Source organism: Amblyomma americanum, chromosome 10, assembly GCF_052857255.1.
Source record: "Amblyomma americanum isolate KBUSLIRL-KWMA chromosome 10, ASM5285725v1, whole genome shotgun sequence".
NCBI lineage: Eukaryota > Metazoa > Arthropoda > Arachnida > Ixodida > Ixodidae > Amblyomma > Amblyomma americanum.
In genome coordinates this window covers 8,844,025-8,866,898 of record NC_135506.1, presented here as the reverse complement: position 1 = coordinate 8,866,898, position 22,874 = coordinate 8,844,025, and the positions used below count along the sequence as shown (strand labels likewise).

Below are 22,874 nucleotides of genomic sequence, written 5' to 3'. Positions count from 1 at the left end.
TGGGACGCGCGCGTCATTTTGACGCGTGCCCAGTATGATCCGTCACGAAATCGCGCCGCCGCGTGCTCCTACTCGGAGGAGAAAAAAACGCCTCGCGCGGCGCGTCCGGGGCGCGTCCGCCAATCAGATTTCAAGTAAGTCACGTGGTATTTGGTCACGTGGCATTTTTGGTTTTGCCACTAGATGGCCCTACTCTCTGCGCATCTCTACGGAACCTCTTGGGCGCATTTTTTTTTTTCGCTCTGCAGAACCGGCGCGCACGTGAAAAACACGTGCTACTGTTTCGTGCGCGCATCGTGTTCATCGAAAATAGAGAAAGCAGTCTTCAACGAGGCCCTTATCACGGAAGTGGAGAGGCGTCGCGTCCTGTGGGATATACGCGACCGCCTCTTCTGCTCTGTAGTAAGCGCCCGACACTCCATTTTCTATGTCGAGTTGTAAGCAAGCAGCGGCCTCTTGGCATGCAGAAAGTACATAGCCGCAGTTTCGCACACACTCTTCCTGCTTGAAATTAAGCTTGATAAATATACCTCGGAAAAAAAATGTCGTTGTGTAATTACACTTAGATTATTTCTATTGCAGTGTTGTGTAAGTTTAAGGGCATATTACATATATGCGGTAACAGGGACAATTCATGTCGTTGGGAGTTACGTTGTCTGGCAACCCGGAAAACGCGCCGCGAAGGCGCCGCTTCCCTTTTTTCGTGCGGGTGTTCGCGCGTTGACGGCAACGCGGGCGTCCACCGCGCGTCGCGTTTTTCGCTCGCGGAAAACGCGCCATGCGGTTCCGCCTTAACTGTCTCACTTACCTCGGCGGACACCCGAACGGCGCCGTAAGGGAAAGGGTAAAGGAGGGAGTGAAAGATGGAAGAGGTGCCGTAGTGGAGGGCTCCGGAATAATTTCGACCACCTGGGTATCTTTAACGTGCACTGACATCGCACTGCACACGGGCGCCTTTTGCGTTTCGCCTCCATCGAAACGCAGCCGCCGCGGTCGGGTTCGAGCCCGGGCACTCCGGATCAGTAGCCGTGCGCCCTGACCACTCTTTGCAGTACTTCCGCCAACGGGCGCATCTGTGGAAAGATTGCTGGACAATGGATCATAATCATACTGTTAATCAGGTGATAGAGAAATGTGCAGAATATAACAGCTAAACTTTTCTAGCCGCTTCTTAAGTTCGCTCTCGCCCGCTGTGCTTGCCTTGGAGGGGCGACTGTCTGTCACCCCCCGTGCTCTTGAGGGGGTCCGACGGTCTGTTGGGTTGTGCCTGCTGGAACGTTGGAGGAAACCTGAGATCCCCTTTTGCCCCCATGACACTGCAATGCCCATGGCCTGGGGTGGAGCGCTACGTTCCCCTCCCCCGTGTTTTCCCCTCGTCATTGGAGCGGACTCTCTCGGCGGTCACCAGGTCGTCGCAAAGTTGCCGAGTCACGTGGTCGGCTGCGCGTGCACCGGCGAGCTGCGCGTGACTATTCGGGATCGTCGCCACCCACCTTTCACCACCGCCGCTGGTCCGACGCGTTGCCGTCAGCGTGCTGTGCGTCACGGTGTAACCTCCGCCGAGTTGAAGGCTGGCCTGGCTGCGAGAAACCGCCGTGGAGTGTCGCCCTCCGACTAATCCCATTACAAGCGAGGGGATGATGCCCACGGGAGGGGTCAGGGTTCGGCTCCCGAGGGGCCGCTAGAGGTCGTGAGTTGCGTTGATGGGAAGGAGCGCGTAAAAGCGTTAACTAAGTGGAAACCTCGGCAGTCGTGCAGGCAATACGGAATCGAGGCGTAGAAGAGCCTGATGTAAAAACACTGCAGGATATCTGTAACGGTTGCACTGCTACTATTGTTCTCCATAAAGTCAGCAGTAAAATTCCAATAAGGAAGGGCGTCGGGCAGGGAGACACGATCTCGCCAATGCTATTCACTGCCTGTTTACAGGAGGTATTCCGAAGCCTGAATTGGGAACAGTTGGGGATAAGAGTTAATGGACGATACCTAAATAATCTGCGATTCGCTGATGACGTTGCCCTGCTGAGTCACTCAGGAGATGAACTGCAAAGCATGATCAATGAGCTAGACAGGCAGAGCAGAACGGTGGGCCTAAGAATTAACACGCAGAAAACCAAAGTAATGTTCAACACTCTAGCTAGCGAGGGAACAGCCGTTCACAGTTGTTAGCGAGGGGGCTGGAAGTGGCGGCAGCTTTATCATTTTCTTCCACGGTGCTGCCTGCTCACTGTCCGCTCTCCTCCTGGACGAGACAGGCGGCCGATGTTGGCCTGCTTCTTCCGTGGCAGTATTCTAACAGCTTATACCAAGAGCACGAAAGAGTGCTGAAAGTGTGTGTGTGTGTGTGTGGGGGGGGGGGGGGGGGGGAGTCGCGAAAGAGCTGGCCACACGCAGTGCATTACTGCATGCGCTCTTACTTTTAAAAGCGCGCCTGGGATGCCGTATTGTTCTTTAATGTGACCACCATTGAAAAGCGCGTCTCCGGCGTGTTGCCTCCGTGTTGCTGCAGCAGCGACGGAAGCGGGAGCTTTCCAAGAAGGCGTCTCCTGGCTTCCTTGGTTTCCCCCGTCCGCGCTCGTTCTGCACGTTGTCGGGTTTATTTCTTTTCCTCTCGCGCTTGAAGGCGAGATAAGCAAGATCCGCTTTCTACTCTTGTTTCCCCGCTGTTGTGCTACATACCTGCGTGCTCCTTTTCATGTACTCTCTTCTGTCTATCTCTTTCTTGTAGTTTTCCTGTCCAACGTTCTCTGTTTCTTCGTTCGCTTCATTGCTCTGCACATCGCCAACAAACGTAGAGGTGCTGGAGAGAAAGCGTGACAAAGGAATAGTATTTGAATTTCTTTTTTCCCAGCTTCGCACAGAGCTTATAGGTCCATCTGGAAGAGCTGCTTTTAAACAGGACCTGCGTAGGTCGGTGGCGATCGTACTATCGGCGTGCTGCTCAGTCTCCGCTGCCACGCGTTTGGCGAGACGTCTTCGTTTCATGCAAATGCGCGCCGGATTGAGATGGCCTTGAGGCTGGCGCCGACGTCTCCGATCTGTGCAATGCGTGCGGCACGCGCGCGCTCGGTCATTGATTGAGTGAATTGAATATTGGATAACGAAATTGCTGAGGGTTCCGCAACGCCTGTCGCTGGCCTACGGAGCCCCAGTGGTCCGTATCTTATGCAGACGAAGAAAAAAAAAACTATGCGCAGACGACGTGACGCATTGACCGCGTTCAAGCGCTGCCATAACGCGCTCGAAGCCATATCCTCCTCTATAGAAGTCAATCCGCCTGAGGCGAAGAGGACGCTGACTGTGTTAACGGAATCGGCCGTGGCGCCCCTTATCCGTGCACGTAGGCGGGTTGCGAGACTTTCCGCGCGTCTTTTTCGCGCGATTAGGCTTAAGTGGTGGGTGGTGCGGAAGGTAATAACGTGGCAACTGTCTCGCTTTGGAGGAGCCCCTTAATCGCGCTGTGACGAAAGAATGGACTGATAAAGGGGGTGTATGGGGTGCAGAGAATGAAGCGGCCATGTACAGTGTATTTCATGCTTGGAGGCAACAGGGCGGCACGTGGCCGCCATGTTCCGCGAAGCGCAGGCGCATGCGCAGTAAGCACGGCCGGCTGCCACGCGTTGCCGTGTTCCCTCTAAGTATGATACGTGCTGTACGGGGAGCGCCAGTATTAAAGGGAACGCAGTACCAGCACTCAACCAATGGTTACTGCATAACTGTCAGTCGGAAGCACTTTTTTTTTTCCTCTTTTCTGAAAACGTTGTTCTGGACGAAAGCACCCGCAAGACATTTTCAACTTCAGTGCTCAAGAATGTGCACAACAGATTTCGTGCGCTGACATTTCCCCACCGTATTGCCTCTAAAGCTCTATATAAATGTCACGATGATCCACGCGTGGTATGCGGCTGCAGTTCTTTTTTGTTGCGCGTGTTCACCGCCATTCTCTCGCGGCGCAGTTTATAGATTTCGCCCACTGCGAGGCAAATACTGCGGCGTTTTTTTTTCCCCCTTCTAACCTAACGCAGCGTAACGCAACCTGACCGCGCGAAAAGCGACCTCCTCTCTTGAGAAGAGGAACGGAATAACGTAAGCTATGATAAAAATGTGTTTTCGCCGCATCGAGTCTCGCGCCTGTCAGCTTGCAACTCGCGTGTTTGCCAAGGCGTGCGTACTGTTTTTTAGCTCTTTATTCGGTGAAGCATGGCGAATGCCGCACGTGCGGAAGCTTCGATCGCTCGAGTAAAAAAAAAAGATCGACAAAAGGAAGCGGACATGACGGGAGTCATCTCAGATTTGTCTTATACAGCTGCAACTTTCATTCGCGTTTTGAAGGCTTTCGCGCTTTCCGCTTGCGATTGCGAAGCCTGGTGCACGTGCTGTATACGACTTCGCCCCGCCGGTCCAGTTGGCCTGTGGCCTCCGAGATCGGGGGTTGGGGGCCATTCGTTTCATTTTGCGCACCTCGGAGGCCGCGTGGTTTCTAGCCAGGGACGCCAATCCGCAGTCGTGCATTGTGTTGCTGAGAGATGGTGAAAAACTTGAAAATTTGTGCTGTGAAATTGACGCGCACACGTTAAGCTCGCGTGGGATGCTTAAATTGTATGCTGCTGCAAGTTTCTTGCAAGTCTGCAGTTTGTGACCAGATGTTGAACATGTACAGGCATCACGTGTGCAGTGGTGGCTCAGTGATTTGAGCATCGCCTCGCAAAAGGTAGATCCGGGGTTCGATCCCCAGTGCCGCCTTGTACCTACCGGCGATACAATAAGTACAAGCTTTACCCTGACCTGGTTCTCAGCTTCTTTGGCATGAAATGCTTGGTAAATGGGTCTGTGGCCCCCCACCATGAGTAGACGGAAACACATTGCGCCATAGCACTGCTTATCCGCAAATGCCCTTGGGCGCTAAAAATTAACCGTCATAATCAGTAAACACTTCCCCGCAAATATTGATATTTAGTTCAGGCAACACTCTAAGCGAAATTGAAACGCTTCTCAGAAAGCTAGTCTCTCAGAGAGGTTACCGCTTAATTTCCTACTTACACGCTTTTTGTATTTTACAGGAAGCCGTTAGGAACTTTTGAAGCTTACGTGTCGCAAAATACCCATTTCATCAAAGAGTTTTAGTATGTATATAGCGTTTCGAAAGTCCATCATTCATTTTTTTTTATCTTCCCTACGTTGCACGTGTAAACACAGAGCCTCTCGGCTGTTTGCTCAGTGTGGGTGCATACGAGCGTAGCGGCCGTCGCTTGTCTGTTGGCGCTCATGCAAGCAGTGTGCTTGCTTGGCGAGCAAGCAGACATCCACATCCGCGAACGAAAGGAAAGAAAAAAAAAGAAAGGAAATAGGGCTACTGAGGATTACTGATGGCAGCCAGTGGGCGGTCATTACCGGGCCGGTCGTCCCGTGCTTCTTGGGGGTCGTCGGATAAGTCGACGCGTCTGCTGCGGCCCTGTGCAGACGACAAGTGTGTATGCGTCCGTCTGCAAACAACTGCAGACGGGCGTTAATGAACGCCGATTGCGTCCGTCCGATCGTCTGCTTCGGCGCGAGCACTCTCGCTCGCTGATGATGAGATAAAGTACAGAGCTAAAGAAGAGACACGTGTTTGCGAGAGGTCATTAGGTGGCGGTGTGGATTACGCGTCTGCCTGGTCCCAGATACGCGTGGAGAGGAAAAGGCGTCTTCGTCGTTTTCTCGGGGCTTATGTGTACGTGCGCCCTTCTGCAAGACGAACGCTGGGCGATTGGTTTTCGGCTATTGCCGTCGACGGCAGCGCCCTTGTCTTGTGGACGGGTCGTCGTCAGACATGTCGGCGGGACAGTGTGTGTTCCGCCCCGGCCGTTCTCGAGAGCCATGAACAACACTCGCTACTGGACCCCACTTCTTGCCGTCGCGTTCTTGCTGTTGACTTCGTCGTCATAGTTTTGTTGTCGACTTTGGCGCACCCCTGACAGAGGCGCTCAGATCGCCGCGTTTATTCGGGCATCACTCGTAAGCGGTGGAGGTCGGTTCATTCTCACACAACACCCGAAAGAAGCAGCAGGAAAATAAAAAAAGTAACGACCGATTTTCTCCGTTACTAAATGCGACGTAAATTCTCTTGCTCATTATAAATGGACCCTTCGCGTGTTTTACTTACGACGGTTTTACAGGCAGCTGCAGCCTTCGTTCCACGTGGTTGCAGCTGTCGCGAAATCGGTTTTCCTCCTTCACCAGGACAACATAGCGGCTTTTTCGGTAGAGATCCACCTAGTGGCAGCGCACGAAGAGGAATACGCGATTTCTCTGTTTCCACTTTGCAACCTGCCAACCGTGGCAGCTGTGGAGGCTTCATCCGCAGACAGGCCGGCTTTTTCGCTAGCGAGGCATCTAGTGAAAGAAGCTTGTGTAACTTGGCCGTTGGGGAACGCTCTTAATTTCGCAGTCAGGCTTTCGAACACACGAGGTTAGTGTTCTCGGCCCGAACGTTACCTTCAGAATGAGTGGCATTCTGTCCGGGTGCGTTTCAGTCTTACAATCTTCGTGATTAAATAATGTCGCCGCTGACGAAGGATTTGCGTTGCCGAAAATTCTGGCTTGTTGATCGCTGCTAATAGAGCAAGACAACTAAATGGGAAAGGAAACAACACAGTGGCAGCGCTAAAAAGTACCATCAGTTACTTTCCACCCTTCTTCGTTTTCAGCAATTTCTAGCGTAGGCTGCCGTTATTTTTGTTATTATTACTATTATTATCAAAAACATCTTCATCATCGCTAATAACTGCGTTGTTGGGCGTCAAACCGCACCTTAACGGTGCTACATTTACGCCCGCCTTCGATTGCACCAGCCCGTCGTGTCGCGTAGCGGAGCTCGCGTGCACTCGGGAAGTCGGCTCGCTCGCAGCACACGCGAGCGGCGCGGCGAAGCACGCTTTCCGAGGCGAACGGAAATAATAGAACAGCAACACGGAAACGAGTAGCCATTTCCCGAGTTCGTCACGTCCTCTCCGCAAGGCCTCTCGTTTGTTGCTCACCAAAACAGTGCCCTTCGCCATCTTGCTCCTTTCGGCGGGAAGCGGGCGAGAGCGAGAGGGGTCGTCCGTCCGCGGAGACCCTTCGCACCAACATCCGAGCGTCGGTCGGCCGGCCTCTGACCTATCGCGATAAGCAACTAGTCCCCGTCAGTGGGTGCCAGTTTTATCTCTCACTTATCGAGCAGTCAGGAAGACTCTTAGAGAAGTGTTTGCCTGCTTCACAGCAGTTTGTAATAACGTGGGGTTCTTCTTGCGTATATTTTCTTCTTAGGGACAATCGAGAGTGCCATCAGTAGCTTCTATGGATGCAAACGATCTTTTCTCTGTTACGGTTCGGTTCGTTCGGCATTTTCGTCTGCTGCGCCCGCGTCGCGCGGCGCCCGCGACCAAGGTGACATTGAAAACATCTGCAGGCGTGGTGCTGCCGTGTGACGTCGGCGTGACGTCGCCTGTGAGGTCATCAGAGGGGGCGCGCGCGCGCGCAGTTAACGATCCGCCGCTCTCCCGGGTCTGAGCCCCGTGCCCTTTCCTCTCTCTCTCTCCTTTTTTTTTTTTTTTCGCTACACCGAGTGCTTTGTGGATACGGTGCTGCGCTGCCTGTGTGAGAAGGAAAATGGAGGAAGACGGAGGAGGTGAAAAAGCGCGCGCTTTTTTTTTTTTCTTCTTACGCAGCGCCACGTTTGACGCGGTTTCGAAGTTGGCGGGAAGTTCTGGCGGTACGCCACCGCTGTCGCACGCGGGTGTGTCAGCGCGAGTGAAAGAATCGCTTTCTGCTGCCTTTCGCGCAGTGTCACATTCTTCTCGCCTTTTGATTCTTTCTTGCTTTCTTTTCGTTGTTTTTACTTTGTGCATTTTTGGCGAAGGCGCGCAGCTTCTGGCTGGCAAAGAATATCGCAAAGGTCGCGTCGAGCACGTAGATGCCTGCAACGTTACACCGGTTCCAAGTCAGGCTCCAAGGGTTCCGTCTTTCGGGCTTAGGAACGCGTCTTATTGCCATGCCCGGTTCGAATCAAATTGTGCCAATTTTTCAGGGGCGAGCGTAGCTTCAATTTCGCCTTCGTAAACGCGAGTCCCACCTTTTGATTTCGATGTTTGTGGTAGCTGCCATTTCTCTTGTTGTTTTGCGTCGGGAGAGAGAACTTCTGCTTTGTTTACTCCAAATGCAAGGTGCCTTTTGTTTGTTTTTTCTCTGTTTTTACATTTAGGCTGCTGTTCGTTGCGGCTGCTTTTCTCTTTTCGATATTTTGTCGCGAGCACGTGCCGTGCAGCACGCCGGACTGGTTTTCGTTGTTTTTCTCCTCGAACGCTCCCCTCTCCTCCGCACCTATTTTTCGGTGTAAACATCGGGCTGCGGACTTGCTACTTTATTACCCCCCACCTGCACCGAGCGGTGCTATATTCAGTGCTCACGCGCTCTTCGTGGCTTGCTCTTGTGGTCGCGTTCCTGCCTACAAACGCTCTCCGGCGCGGCTAATCCGAGGCTTGCTCGTGCTGTTGGGCGCGATATCACGGATTCGTTTCCGACCGGACGATTTACACTGACGACACGCTCTGCTATCATTTTTGTCACCCATTCATCATAGCAGCCCAGCCGTCTCACCGTGGCGTCTCGCTGAAAGACAAGCACGCGGCACTTTTTTTTTTTTCATTTTACTATCCCCCCTCCCCGCCGCAGTTTATGCCGTATGCCCTGGCGGCTTCCGATTGGTCGCTGGTGCGTGACGTCCGCGCAGCGGGATGGCAGTGAAACGATGCAAAAGAAAAAAAAAAGGCAGGAAATGAAAGATTGAAACCGAGGGTGGTTTGTGTGTGTTGCGTGGCGTCACGTGGCAGCGGAGCGCGCCCGCCATTGGTCGGCGCCGGAGGGTGTGTGCGTGCGCGCGCGCGTGTATGAGAGAGAGAGGCAGTAGAGGAGAAATGGCGAGGGGGTTACCGCGCCCTGGGAGGCAGGCGCGCAGTGAGCTGGTTTTGCGTTCGTTCTGTCCGCGCGGGCTGCGGCGGCGGCGACGGGCGGACGATACCTCGCTCGCTGTTGTGCTTCGTGCCGTGTGGTGTTGTTCGTTCGTTGGGAAAGGAATAGCGGGAAAACTGCCCTCAGGACAGTAGAAGACCCTGCTGTGTTTTGTGTTGTTTCCTGCATATCCCTTCCGATTTTTTCGCGCTACGCCTTGCAAGTCGCCCAGTCTTCGGAACCGTTGTCTCCTCTTCATCTTTCCTACTGCGATATCTTGTCCCGCTCTGCCTGCGCCGGCCTTTCGATTTCCCCTGGAAGAAGTATATGAGTCGGCGTGTGCCCGCATTGTGTAATCCTCGACTTGGTCGGCTGGGCTTCTTTCCTGGATCCCGTTGAGCTCTTCATTCTCACCGCTTGTGCAATGACGAGGACCCTGTCGACGACCACGCAGCTCGCTGGACCACTACCACTTCGTCTGTTGTAGGAGAAGCCGAGGTTAAGGAAAGCGTGTGACTGGCACGAGCGTGTGATTAGGCCCCGTTTCACCGACTCGAGTGCAGTACTTGTCGCTTGGCGAATTGGTGTGTGGTGTGTTTGCGTCTGTTGGCTCGCTAGTCGATTCGTCGTATCGAAGTGGGAGGATTTGCGCTCGCGAGGAGAGACCCCGCCGTCCTCTGCCAGGTTTCGTCTGCCGCTCGTGCCAGCTGCCGCTGCGTCTGATACCGAGGAGGCGTCCTTACACGGAAGCTGCAGTCATGTTGGTCGACTGGGGCATCGTGTCTTCTCATCCGCTCATGAAGGAGCAGCGCACCTGTCTGGGTGAGGCTGCAGTCATCTGGAACGCAGTGCGCATGCTCGCCGGCCTTGTACTCGTCATTTCGTGTGCTATGTACTCTGTTTTTTTTTATTACATGTTAGGGATGTGGCGGTTACGTCGTGCAGGCGGAAGTCCCAAAGTTGCGGGAAAAGGTGTTCGCGTAGGAGTTGCGACGAAATGGACAGAAATTAACTTGAGTTGGATGCTGTGAATAGACCTTGTGCAATACGGGCGATTGCAAGATTGTTCTCGTGCAGGATTGTTCGTTTACCCCCGGGGGTTACGCCTATTCGCTGTTCGGCTGCGTATTGATTAGAGCGCGCAGTAGGATTTTGGTCCTAGCTAATCAATGCACGAACTTGTGTGACCTGTAGTCGCCTGTTCGGTTTCCTCGGCACGTCGTCCGCGTGGGCTGTTGCATGTATCTTGGGTTTGTCGACAGTGGCTCGATATCTCACGAGCCCTCTCAGAGTTCGTATTGCGACGACGAACAAAAGGGTGGGGGAGTAAAAAAAAAAGTTGTGCCGATCTGTGGAATTTATTTCGGTTTGCAGGGGTGGATACGGTATAGTTCCCGGTATGATTCCCTTTGTTTTACCGGAAAGGCTCACTCTAAGGATGGGAGATAGCGCTGGAACGAATTTCGACGACCACACTCGAAGAGATAAGGAAAACAAAAAGAACGTGCATTATATGTCTAACGCAGACGCAACTGTACGCTGACACAGGGAAAAAGAAAGTTTTGCTGGGACTCGTGGGTGACCACTTCTGATGGATGCTCGGTATTGGAAGCACATCTGTCGTTGTTTTCGTTTTTTTTTTCATTTTTAGCTGTAATCTGTGCTATGCCTTATCAGCCACCAGAATCTTCTTCGTGTGCAAAATCTTACTTCCACGACCGTGTTTTGTAAGGCTTATTTTGCGTTTTGTTTGCATATTTGCCGTTTGTCATTATACAGCGTTTGATAACCAGACGCCGGCTAACGACATTCCTTGGTGGCTGATCAGCTGTTACGTCAGAGTACGGCAGCCACCAATGAAAAAGCTAGAAAAGTCTGAAAATGAAGTTACAAAAGCCCCTCCTCCCTTGCTAACCGTCGTCTCCTGGCTGTGTTTGTCCGCTGTCAGCTCCGTCTGCTGCTGTGCCCCGTGGAGGTGGCAGGCGGTATACGTGATTACGGCGCTCTTGTTGACCACCCGGCGAGTGACCTTAAAAAGCGCCTCCGCCGCTTTCGCGTCGCGTGAGACACGTGCGCGACCTGCCTGTCCACAGCGCATGTATTGATTTCCCTCTTCCCCGCCACACCCTCTCCCCTCATCAGATTCGGGACGCGTTTCATCGGCCGCACGAGGCTCCCCTCGCCCCGAAAGCGAGTAATTGCGGAAGTTTGTCTGCCTCTGAGCGACTGCTGTGCTCGGAGCTTGGCGGCGTGCACGGCCTTTCTATTTTATTTATTTATTTATTTATTTATTTATTTATTTATTTATTTATTTATTTGCGAGGCGAATGTGGCCAGCGCGGTGCACGCGAGCTTCGCAAGTCGCGCGGCCTAAGTCGTGCCTCCGCTGTTCTCTACAGTGAGCGATGGCTTCGATCCTCACTGTTTGCGCTACGTTTGCGTCATTTCTGCGTTTGCACTGCCGCTGACCTTGTCAAAGCAGTTTGCACCGGGCAGTCGTCGAACCTCTATTTCGCTTAGCTGTGCACCCTGCTGACTGGTGAGCTGCTAAGGCTCACCGCAGTGGTAATAGTCACCCGCTGGAGGCTTCAGCAGAGACGAAAAACTGAAGCCTTCCTCACATCCGTGGTTTCCGCGTCTCTCGCCAGACAACGGAGCAATCCTCGCACCTCAGTTTACCTAGTGCTTGCACCAGTGCAACAGGGAACCTTTCTCGCTTATTAATGCGGTAATGCCAGGGGCTACGGAGACAAGATACTTCCCTTTGAGCTGCTGAGGAAAATTTCTCGTTTAAAATTTCTTGAGCCGTCGTGCGCACTTGTGCGTCGTAAGCGTGCTAGCTGCAGCAGCTAACTCCTCGCGTGGGAGTTGACCGCTATAGACGCGACTTAGGCTCGTGTAGTGGTGATCGGTACACGATTTGCCTCAACTACGGTGTAAGAATAAATATACCCTTACACCGTGGCCTCAGCGCAGTCTGGATGGAATGCGCTTCGAACAGTGCTCGATCAAAAACTGGCTTGTATTTTTTTCTCTTTAGTGGAGCTGTCGTGGATATCGGGGCTCTGTTGATCCTTCGAAATACGAAACTATGGCCCGTGTACCGCAACCCGTTACGCTGCAGTGGTCCAAGGCCCATCTATCAAGTGGCGTGACAGTCGAAGATGGATGGATGGATGGATACGGCTGAACCCTTTACATCGGGCGGTGGCTCAAGCCACCTAGCCATGTCTTGTGAAATTTTACTCCTGTCTTGCTTTTAGCCACCAATCAGATAACCTTCGCTTGGTTACTTCTAACCTCTTAAAATCCACTTTCCCTTCACTATCCCTAAACCCCAATGCCTTGGGTAAGTCAGCCCCGCTGCCTTCCACTGTAGGGTGAAGCCCTTTACAGAAAAGTATCAAGTGTTCAGCCGTTTCCTCCTCCTCTCCGCACGCAATGCACAAAGTGTCTATCTCCTGGTACCTGACTCTATACTTCTTAGTCCGCAAAACTCCAGTCCTGGCCTCAAACAACAAAGAACTTCCCCTACAATTATCATAGATATTTTCTTTGACAATTTCCTGTTTAAAGGTCCGGTATGTTTCTAGTGCCGATTTCGTCAGCATCCCTGTTTTCCACAAAGCTCTCTCTGTTCCTTTAACCTTTTTCTTAACCGATAATTGCTGATTTGCCCCCTTACTGCTGTCCAGATATTTGCTTGTCAATTTTCTAGTTCGCTTTCTCCATTTCGTGTCAACATTCTTTATATACAGGTATCTGAAAACTTTCCTAGCCCACCGCTTTTCCTCCATCCTTCTCAATCGTTCCTCAAATGCTATCTTACTGCTAGCCTCTCTGCTCTCGAAAGACGCCCATCCCATATCACCCTGTACCCCCTGATTTGGTGTATTGCCATGTGCTCCCAAAGCTAACCTCCCTACTCCCCGTTGCCTAATTTCCAGCCTTGCTTGAACATCTGGCCTCATACACAGGACCGCATTCCCGAAGGTCAGGCTAGGGACCATCACCCCTTTCCAGATCCCTCTTACCACCTCATACCTATTGTAATTCCACAGTGCCCTATTTTTCATGACAGCTGCATTCCTACTAGCTTTATTCATTACATATTTTTCATGCTCTGTCAGATACTCAACACTGTTATTTATCCACACCCCAAGATACTTGTACTCATTCACTACCTTTAGCACGAACTCCTGTATTCTATGCTCGCCGCCCTCTTCATTAAATGTCATGACTGCAGATTTTTCCTTACTATACCTGAAGCCTAATCTATCTCCCTCTGTACTGCATATGTCTAACAACTTCTGCAGGTCTTCCTTGTTGTCAGCCATTATCACTATATCGTCCGCATATATTAGTCCCGGTAATGTCTGTTTAATCAATTCCCCTTGCTTGAAAAAAGATAGGTTGAAACCTAGTCCGCTCCCCTCTAGCTTGGCCTCCAAACCTTGCAGGTACAACATGAACAACGAAGGGGACAGAGGACATCCTTGTCTAAGCCCCCGCTGTATCTCTACAGGCCCTGTCATATTGTCACGCCACTTGGTGACGTTCGAATGCACTGCTCGAATACGGAAAAAAATAAACCCTTTTGTGCACCGCCAACAGTTGACTTAACAGATGATTGGTGGCGCCAGATCTTTCCAACCACAAACCCGTCTTTTTAAAAACAGAAACATAATTATTATTAGTAGTCAGCCAAAGTTCCATACCCAGCAATTCTGGACAAAAGCACTTTTGAGCGAGGAACTGTTTATGAATGCATTTTTTTTTTCGTATAATGTAAAATTTCACTACAACAATCAATATATCCGCAGATCAGCTGACGGCAGTCTTGTATTTCTTTTTCTATTCACGTTTTTTCTGTCGTCAAAAGTGTTCCCCATTGATTTTCTATGCCAGTCTTAACTGTTCGATGCGATCGATGGAAACGGCGTAAAAGAAAGATTTTGGCTACACATCAGAATAATGGACCATTACCTTCAATGTTTCCATAACAGGGTCTTGCAATTTTCAAAATTTTTGCCCGAAAAAGCTGGACATGCGTGCAGCATGTGGAGCGGTTCTCGGGAGTTGAGATCCTGGCTTCCGCGGTGCGGGTGGCAGCTGTTCGCCAAGCACTCGGATCGAGCGTCTGCGCATGCGTACTCTAGCTTTGTCTTTTTTTTACGACTGTGGCGCCTTCGTGGCGGCGCAGGTGTTCTCTGGCTTGTTCATTTTTCGCGTTACAAACAGACGACATGTGCGTACAAGTGCATCGGAAGGAGGATCCGGGTCGGAACTCCGTGTCGATACTTTGCCGCTCTCGAATCACAGAAATGAAAATACTATATAAAACGGGTGTAGTTGAGAATAGAATTCACGGACCAGCTGTTGGCGTAGCGGCAGATCGCTTCGCGCATTGTCGGACCCCGTGACGCCGATAGATGGATGGATGAGGTCGTTGCCCTGTGCATTCCAGAATACGGCCGATGGCAGTCAGGTTACCTGCGAAGTTGCACCGGGAGATGGGTCATGCTCCGTGTGGACATTAATTTAGACGCGCACTTTCCATTGCTTTGTTTAGTTCTTATGTTGAAATCGTCCGAAAAGCAAAATAATCGATAAACCAACTACAGTTAAGCCTGGCCGTATCCGAGGCTGAAACGGCTGTGAAATTTAAACGCGTTGAGTGGTTTGCACTCTACAGGGTTCGCATAACAAACGAGGCCTAAGCTCACCTCGACAACGATAAAAAAACACCAATGTTTTGTTAGCACACATTTTGTGCTAACAGATACGCAGTCCGCGTAGGTGTAGTGGTCTAACAGCATTAACCACGTCGGCCTGGGAGAAAATGAGTAAGCAGACGAATTAACTAGCGGACGAACAAGTAGCACAGGACCAAGCAAGTAGCAGACGAAGAAGATAGCTTGAGCAGAATGATCGGCTTTTTGGGCAACCGATTGGACGTGAACTTCTGCAGTGGTTGTACCTCAACGTTGAGGAAGGTGGCCGAATGTTCGGACACTGTTTCTAATCTGCTTCTCTCCCCGCTGGCATCTTCCGCCGTTCTCCTGTGCCGTGAGAAAGTTCGCTTACAAAACTGCCGGCAGCGTTGCCAAGAGGGGGGTGTTGCGAAAGCACCCCGAGAGCCTCTGACGCGGAACCTTAATTATAGAGCCGGTCCTCCCGGTGTTCCCAGAGGGGCGCCCCAAATATTGCTCCCATTGAGAAAGTATACGAAGATTGCCGAGCGGTCCGTCGCTTTCACCACGCTGCGGTCTCAAAAGCTTCGTTTGCGCCAGTCCCACTTGGGAACACCGCAACGGCGCTGTTGCGTTCTGCTTGACGTTTCTTTGTCGCTCGCCCGTTCTTTGTGTCCGAGACTCGCTGCCCTAGCTATTCATTCCCGCTGAATTGGTCGGTTGCGCTCATACAAAAATTTCTTTAGACAGTCTATGGACTATCCACAAACTTCTGTCTATGAAGTCTGTAGATTCCCTATAGACAAACTCTAGAGAATAGTCTAGCAATACAAATCCTATGGACAGTCTATAGATAATTTACAGATTTATGGCCATAGACTTTAAGTAGACTTTTGTCTGTAGACAGTCTATAGGCTATGAATGGACAAAAATAAATATCTATAGGAAGGCGATAGTCTATAAACAGTCTACAGACTGTCTATAGACCATTTTTGTGAGGGAGGTTAAGGCATTTCGTTTAAGTGAGCCGCCGGAGATAAGCATGATGATGGTGGATGGGCCGTTGTCTAACGGGGCTCGAAATTGTTTTTCGCCATTATTACTTCGCCCTGTAATCATGTCCTCAGCGATCAGCGATGACCTCCCGTAGGAGCCTTTCTATTCGTTATCAGGGCTCAGAGTGGGGACACACATTTTGAAATTTGTGCTCGAAAAACTGCTGACATGAAACCTCGGCGAGCAGTTCCTTATAGGGATCCTGCATTAGTACGGATAGCACAGCAATCTTTGGGCTGGGTTCGTGCGGCTCTTGTAACTGGTCGCTCTTTTTTCAAGCAGTAGTGTTCAGCGTGCGTAATGCATTTGCGCCACCATTGTGTGGTCCGTTTTTTGCTACTGTAGTTTGGACATGACCTCGGAATAATACCGTGTTTAGCTGGACGCGTCCAACAGCGTAATGTATGATATACAATCTTGTTCAGTATTAAAGGGAACATGATGCTTGTGCCCGAGCCAAGCGAATTTTGCTTACTCTTTGTAACGTGGAATACTTTCCAGGTAGTTTGGTCTACCAGAATATACTGCTTTGTAAACGCCATAATCTATGGCTCGCATTCGGGCCTGGCACACAATGACAGGCTCATGAGAAAGTGTTCCGTTTCCTATTGGGCTGGACGGGGTGGTTGAGAAGCGTACACAAAGAACGTTACAAAGGAAACCTCGAAACTGAATACATTTATTTTATTTTCACAGGAGTAACCCAAGAATAAAACTTCTAGAACGAGGTTGTGAAAATACTGCAGTGGCGACCGTCCTAACATCCTTCGGTTTCTTACTGGGTCTAGTTGTAGAACCCTTGTTGTTTATTTTTTTTTTCCCAGACTGGGTTTGTAGGACTGCCATGAGAGGCCGCGACACTGCAGAAGCACGAAGCACCGGCATTTCGGCTGTTTACAGCGTTATCTCTTCTGAACGATCCTCTCATGAGTCAGCGCGAAACGGCTTCCTGCCGTTCTTGTTGTTACTGTTGTTCTTTCGCCAGGCTGTACTGGGTAGGGTTAGATTAATTGTATAGTAGCCTGAAGTTTCTGTGTACCTACGAGCAACACAGAGCTGATAAATTCGTCGCGGCAAGGTAGTGCCGGTTATTAATGCGCCTAAAGGTGGCTCGGCGATTAGTAAGACTCAAGTTTTGACCTTTGGTGTCAAGCGTGCGGCCTTCGGAAGAGATTCGTATCGGCGTGGGTTGGCCGACAGTGTGTGGCCGATGGCGGGTCGAAAGCACATTCATTCCCATTACCGTTACTCTTGATTGCGATAAACTAGGCCTAACTGCTCCCGGGACGCCGGGCTGATGTTTTTTCCGCATCCGATCTCGCTCGCGCCGTCCTTTATCGCGGTTCACGAAGCCTCGAGTCGCTTTCGCCTTTTGCTTCCAGCTCGCGCGCAGACAGGTTTCGCGTTGGTTTCTTTGGAGGCCACGCCGTTTGAAGCCGTGTGCGCCGGACCTTGGTGCTTTCCGCCTGCACGGTTGACGAGTGGGATAACGTGAAAGGCTGTTATGTTTGCCGTATTCCCGTCTGGAGATTTGTTTGGAGCGAGGAAGAAACGGTTAGCGAGAGCCGGCTGTTGCTTCTGGATATCCTTCTATCGCTGCGACTGTGGGACGCCCAAGGCCTGGCTCTTTTTTAGGAGCTTTATGTTCTTATCTTGCAGTTGCTTCGTGCGAATGTGTATAATGACGCTGCCACTCAAGCCTAGCGGATTGCATCCGGATTCACGCACGATGTAGGCCTTCGGTTTGTGTGTCTTTTTTTTCTTTGATGCCACGGCGCGCCGCGCCAAGCGCTTTTAGCTTTTTATTCGTGTTTAACGGATTCCAAGTATTGTTAAGAGACACTGCTAAATTATCTTTCTGAAAATGCGCGTCAACGTTGTATATCCAGCCACAGAAGAACGTTCAGTGACGAAGAAAAACCTTGTTAAAAAATTGTCGTTGATTAATTTTCAGTTATCTCATGAAATTACAATCTTGAAATTCCTCCTTGTGTTCGCTCGATTGAATTGCTAGTTTCACTTACGCAACCAAGGTTGAACTACCGATAGCACCGTTTCCACCGCGAGCTGGGCTGCTCGAAGGTGCGAATGCCTTACGTTATTTCCGCAGTTATTTGCGCACAAGGCTTTTGCGAACATAAACTGAAATATTTACTACCCTCGGGTTAAATGCACACTAGCGGATACGGGAGCTCCTCGCACGAAAGATGCTCCGCGTGTTCGCCACGGGACAGGAACGCGTGCACTCGTTCTCGAATCCGGCGTGGATGTCGCGTGTGCTTGCGATAATGAGCGCGTGGCGTGTGTGGACTTGCTAAGCCTAAACTCGCCCGTGCTTGCATGTGGTGAATGATTGTCGGTCAAATCGATGCCAAGTACAAATTTTTACGTTTTTTTTTTGTAATCCTTCGGAAACTTATTTTCACTCGCAGCACTTGGGGTGCGTGGGCATTATGTGGGCCTTTACGAGGGAGAGGAGTTTAACGCGTTGTATTGTGCCGTGACTCGACAACTCCCGCGGTCACATGGTAGCCATTGGAAGTGTGAGTCTGGAGTGAGAGCTGTCACGGCGTAAGAGCAGAGGGTTCGGTACTTCGCAGTAGGAATAGGAAGCTCCGATATTAGTGCTGGTTAACAATTTTTAGCTATCATGACAGTGAAGGCACATTGCACAGTCTTTCGACCTCATTTTTCCTTGAGGGGCTCATTTTAGGGCCCTCATTTTATTGTGTAGCCATGTGTGCTGATATGCCGACTGGCGTATTTACCACAATTTCAAATTTTGTTTGTGCAGGGGACAGAACCAATTATGTCAACCTTCCACATGTCATCGCCATGGTGGGGCTCCCTGCCAGGGGCAAGACGTACATTGCCAAGAAGCTCACCCGCTACCTGAATTGGATTGGCATCCAGACAAGAGGTGTGCATTACAGTATTTAATCATTTGCAATTAGCATTTATTTGTCATCATTGGTTACACAGTGGATGTATTTCAGGAGGTATTGTATCCTAGAAAAGGACTGCAGTTACTATAATTGCAGTGCTAGAGGCCTTGAAGGTAGTATATGATCTTTATGGGTAATCACTAGACCAGGCTGTTTGGCGCATGTTGTGAGCAGCTATATTTTTTACCTTTGGGAATGTAAAGAAAGAGAATGGACGCTTATGCTTCACACTTGACAAATAATTTTTGGTTATTTGATGCCTTCGAAATGTCAAAAGCAGTGAATGGTGTCCTTTAAATTAACAGCCGCATTTGCAGTTTGAGCAGTTAAATTGGTAACCTTAAGGACCTGGCACTTCTCCATGCTTGTTGTTGCAGTGTTCAACGTTGGCGAGTACCGGCGTCAAGCTACGGAGGCCTACAAGAGCCATGACTTCTTCAGGGCGGACAACGCCGAAGCCATGGCAATCCGCAGGTAAGGTGACTCTGCATTACGTGTATCCTGTGTTGGGCTCTACATGCCCAGCCTCCTTTTTGTTTATTTTGCATAAGAGCCAGCCGATTTTGAGACGGCACCTTTTGAAGCCTGTGTGCAATAATGCAGCAAATGGCATAATTGTTTCTTATGCTGAATTGATCATTGTTACCCTGGCATATTGCTTCTCTTTGTTCTGAAATTTTTCTCTTGTTAGTAAACAGAGAGCTTTGCAATTTTTGAAGTTCTTTTGCTGCGCGAATCTAAGTTTATTCACCATCTTTGTGCAGCAAGTGCGCCTTGGATGCTCTCGAGGATATGTGTAAATGGCTGGAGTCGGAAGGCGAGGTGGCCGTGTACGATGCAACCAACACAACCTATGAGAGGCGCAAGCTCATCTACAATGTGGTGTGCGAGCGGTTTGGCTTCAAGCTCTTCTTTGTGGAGTCCTACTGTGATGACCCCAAGATCATTGAGGCCAACATTCGGGTCAGTAACCTTTTATCAGCTCAGTTCTAGCATATAGATATAGAGCAGTCAGTAATGCAGCCTTTATATAGGTTAGTACTGGGGAGGATTGGTACTCAATGAACATATTTTTGTTGCTTCCAACCAAGTGGGCACTCAGAGCAACCTAGATTGCACATATTACACATATAGCAGTAGAGTCCAGGGCTACTTAGCTGTACTACCATTTTACTGAAAGACTAGTGTGAGCAAGTAAATTTCTCACCTCCTCTTTCTGTGAAAAGCTTATGCAGAGTTGAAAGAATAAAAATATATGAGGAAGCTGCAGCACTGTTTGGTCTTTCCCTTATTGGCCTTGTTTTGTCAAGGAGGGAAAGGGGCTTCTCGTATTGCATCTTGAAGTGGTAACATGAAAACAGGTCCACATTGGCTTGAGCATGAATGCCTATAACTTGAGTTGTCATTACAGATCAGTTGATGCTTGAAGGTGCAGCGGTAATGATGCTGTTGTAGATTTGACCCTGTGTCATTCATTTCAGATTCATCTTGTACATTGTATAGTATTTTTCCTCATGTAATATTCCTGTCATAGGAGTTTGAGGTGTACAATAAATAAATAGACAGATGAAGGCAAAGATGAACTTTATGTGAATGCAGTTGTTCACTAACTTTTCTTATGAGAACTGAACTTTTTATGGACTGTCTGTGTGTGACAATGCTTGTTGTCTCAGTTGCCCCGTCTTGATCAATGCAGGAAGTAAAAGTGAACAGCCCAGACTACAAGGACATGAACAAAGATGATGCTCTTTTGGATTTCGTGCACCGCATTGAGCACTACAAAGCATGCTACCAGACCCTCGACGAAGTTCAGGAAAAGCAGTACTCCTTCATGAAGATTTTCAACACTGGTCAAAAGGTTGTTGTGCACAGACATGAAGGTGAGGATTTATTGTCTAATTTGGTGTTTTTCGTTCTGAAGTATCATATTATCCTGTATTGGTGCTTCTTTTAACATCAAATTGCACATTGTACTGCTAGATTTGGGTCACATCATGCCGAACAGGCCACATCTGCCGTGGGCTAGGTTTGGTACCTTGTGCTAACTAGGTATGAGTGGGTAATGAACTGTCAACATTTCTTGCAAATATTGGGGCTGTGAAGCTGCTTGCCTTATTGGTTTTTCTCGTTTTCACAGTATAAACTATACATGAAATTGAGTGGCTTTGTTATAGCCTTGTTTGAGGTGACACACATTAAGACTTGCTACACGCTATGTAAAGGGCTTTCACAAACATAATGCAATTTGCTGAAAACGTGATTCACAGAAATGATGTGGAGTGATGCGTCAAACAATAATTGACAAGCGAGGTATCTTTCAACGCAGTGTTTTGCAGAAAAAACCCTCCTAATGTATTCACTGCAGTAATATGGTTCCAGTGTTGCAGAAAAAAAAGAAAATGAGGCCTAGGCTTTTGATTTTTGCTTTTGACAGTTTTTTGCGTTTACCTTTCGTTTTGACTTTTTTGTCTGCAGTTTGCACGTGCAGTGCTTTAAATTTCGTTTTGCGTGACCCTTGCCCACCAGCTATGGTTTTGGATCGAGGCTGGCGATATTGTAAAGAAACAAATTATGTACACAAGTCAGCAGCACTGTAAAATACTTAGCACAGTTGACTTACTTAAAGGAACTTTTCTAATCTTTGCATTCTTTCTTTGCAGGCCACATCCAGAGTAGGGTAGTCTACTACCTTATGAACATCCACATCATGCCGCGTTCCATCTACTTAACCAGAGTGAGTGTGTGCCGCATGGCTTGGTTGTCGGTGGGTGGCATATTTGTATTTCATTCACTGCATTTCCCTTTTGTGTGTGCAGCATGGCGAAAGTGTCCTGAACCTGCAGGGAAGGATTGGTGGGGATGCTGATCTCTCCGAACGGGGACGGGAGGTGAGCAGAGCATTTCATCTCTGCACGCTTCATCTCGTGTTGTTCCTCACACTAAACGTTGCCTTGTGTTTTATCACCTAGTATTTCTGGACTTGATTATTGTAGGGCTGTAGTCAGTATGGTGTGTTGATAGTGCTTGTGCGAGTTTAAAAAATTGTAGTCTATGCGTCCTTCATGTTTTCTTGCTTGTACTTGAGCTTCTGTGAACTTCTGTATTCTAAATACAATGAATGAAGCCTATTTTTGAGGCCGTGCACTAACTATTGCCACATTATTGCACAGAAGAAATGTTGGTCATAGTTTGGTTGGGTCCTGTTCTTAGAGCATCCTTTTCCTGTTAACTATTTCAAGTTGTACTGTCTTCATAGCTTGTGTAGCATAAGTTGATTATAATTCGAGGGTGGATTTCTTCGTACTTCGTGTGGCATAAGTTGATTATACTTCTAGGGTGTATTTCTGAATGTTTTTTTCCTTTTGGAGTGGGTGGAGGGAGTGCAACGTTCTCGCCGCACTGACTACACGTGCGCACAGTTTCTGCAGGACCCATGGTCACTTCAGACCTCTATGCTATGCTTGGCTTCATGGCAACATTGAGACAAGTGCTAAAAATTTTATTACAGTGGTGTACCCACAGTTAAGTCCTCGCAACCAGTTTTGTTCTGCTTGATTCTGGTAGAGTGAAGGAAAGGTCTTGGTTAGAAATCTTTTAGTTTACAGTTCAGACCTCATTAGGAGTGAATTTGTAACCAAAATACTTCACCCAGTAAACAAGTTGTATTTATTTTTGATATCTGTGATGCTTATATTGGCTGTTGTACTGCGGCAGCGAAAATGAAAAGGCAGCTCGCGGTGGAATCTGTCTTTTCTCACCCTCTCTTCACTTGTCCTTTTCCAACAGTATGCTCTTGCCCTGGCAAAGTTCATCAAGAAGCAGTCCATTCCGAGACTTCGCGTCTGGACCAGCCAGCTGAAGCGAACCATCCAGACTGCGGCTGGCATCGACGCTCCTCAAGAGCGGTGGAAGGCTTTGAATGAAATTGATGCTGTGAGTTTTGGCATTCTTCCTGCATTTGCAAGCCTTTCATGGTGCGCTTGCTTTCAAGTAATATGCTAAGAGTGATTCAGCCTAGTGTGAACTGTCCTCGGGCTGTGTGGAACACTTTGTAAATTTCAATGGGATGTCCTGCCGCTTTTGTTTTGAGTTTCGGTCTTGCAAGTGTAATATTATTTTTTCCAGTGTCACTGAAGCACAGGTCACTACCTTTTCTCATCAAGTGTCACTTGATCCAAATGCTGTTGCGAGTTGGTGAAGCATCAGAAAAAAT

At 49.3% G+C, this 22,874-nt stretch overlaps 1 protein-coding gene across 20 annotated transcripts in view; it reads left to right on the top strand.

The window, feature by feature from the left end:
* The window catches only part of Pfrx (6-phosphofructo-2-kinase/fructose-2,6-biphosphatase), a 121,239-nt gene that overhangs the window by 70,612 nt on the left and 27,753 nt on the right, over positions 1-22,874 (top strand). For 15 of the 20 annotated variants that reach the window (XR_013309029.1, XR_013309028.1, XM_077639331.1 and 12 more), the window contains 7 exons: positions 18,511-18,636; positions 19,039-19,135; positions 19,426-19,624; positions 20,358-20,541; positions 21,322-21,395; positions 21,478-21,549; positions 22,448-22,594. Coding sequence is in view for 17 of the 20 variants with exons in the window: in XM_077639331.1 (XP_077495457.1) it covers positions 18,511-18,636; positions 19,039-19,135; positions 19,426-19,624; positions 20,358-20,541; positions 21,322-21,395; positions 21,478-21,549; positions 22,448-22,594 (899 nt within the window). In the remaining 3 variants the exon portion in view is untranslated. Of the gene's footprint in view, positions 1-8,961; positions 9,790-18,510; positions 18,637-19,038; positions 19,136-19,425; positions 19,625-20,357; positions 20,542-21,321; positions 21,396-21,477; positions 21,550-22,447; positions 22,595-22,874 lie in introns of those variants that run through there. The other 5 variants (XR_013309030.1, XM_077639333.1, XM_077639335.1 and 2 more) reach the window with 5 other exon arrangements.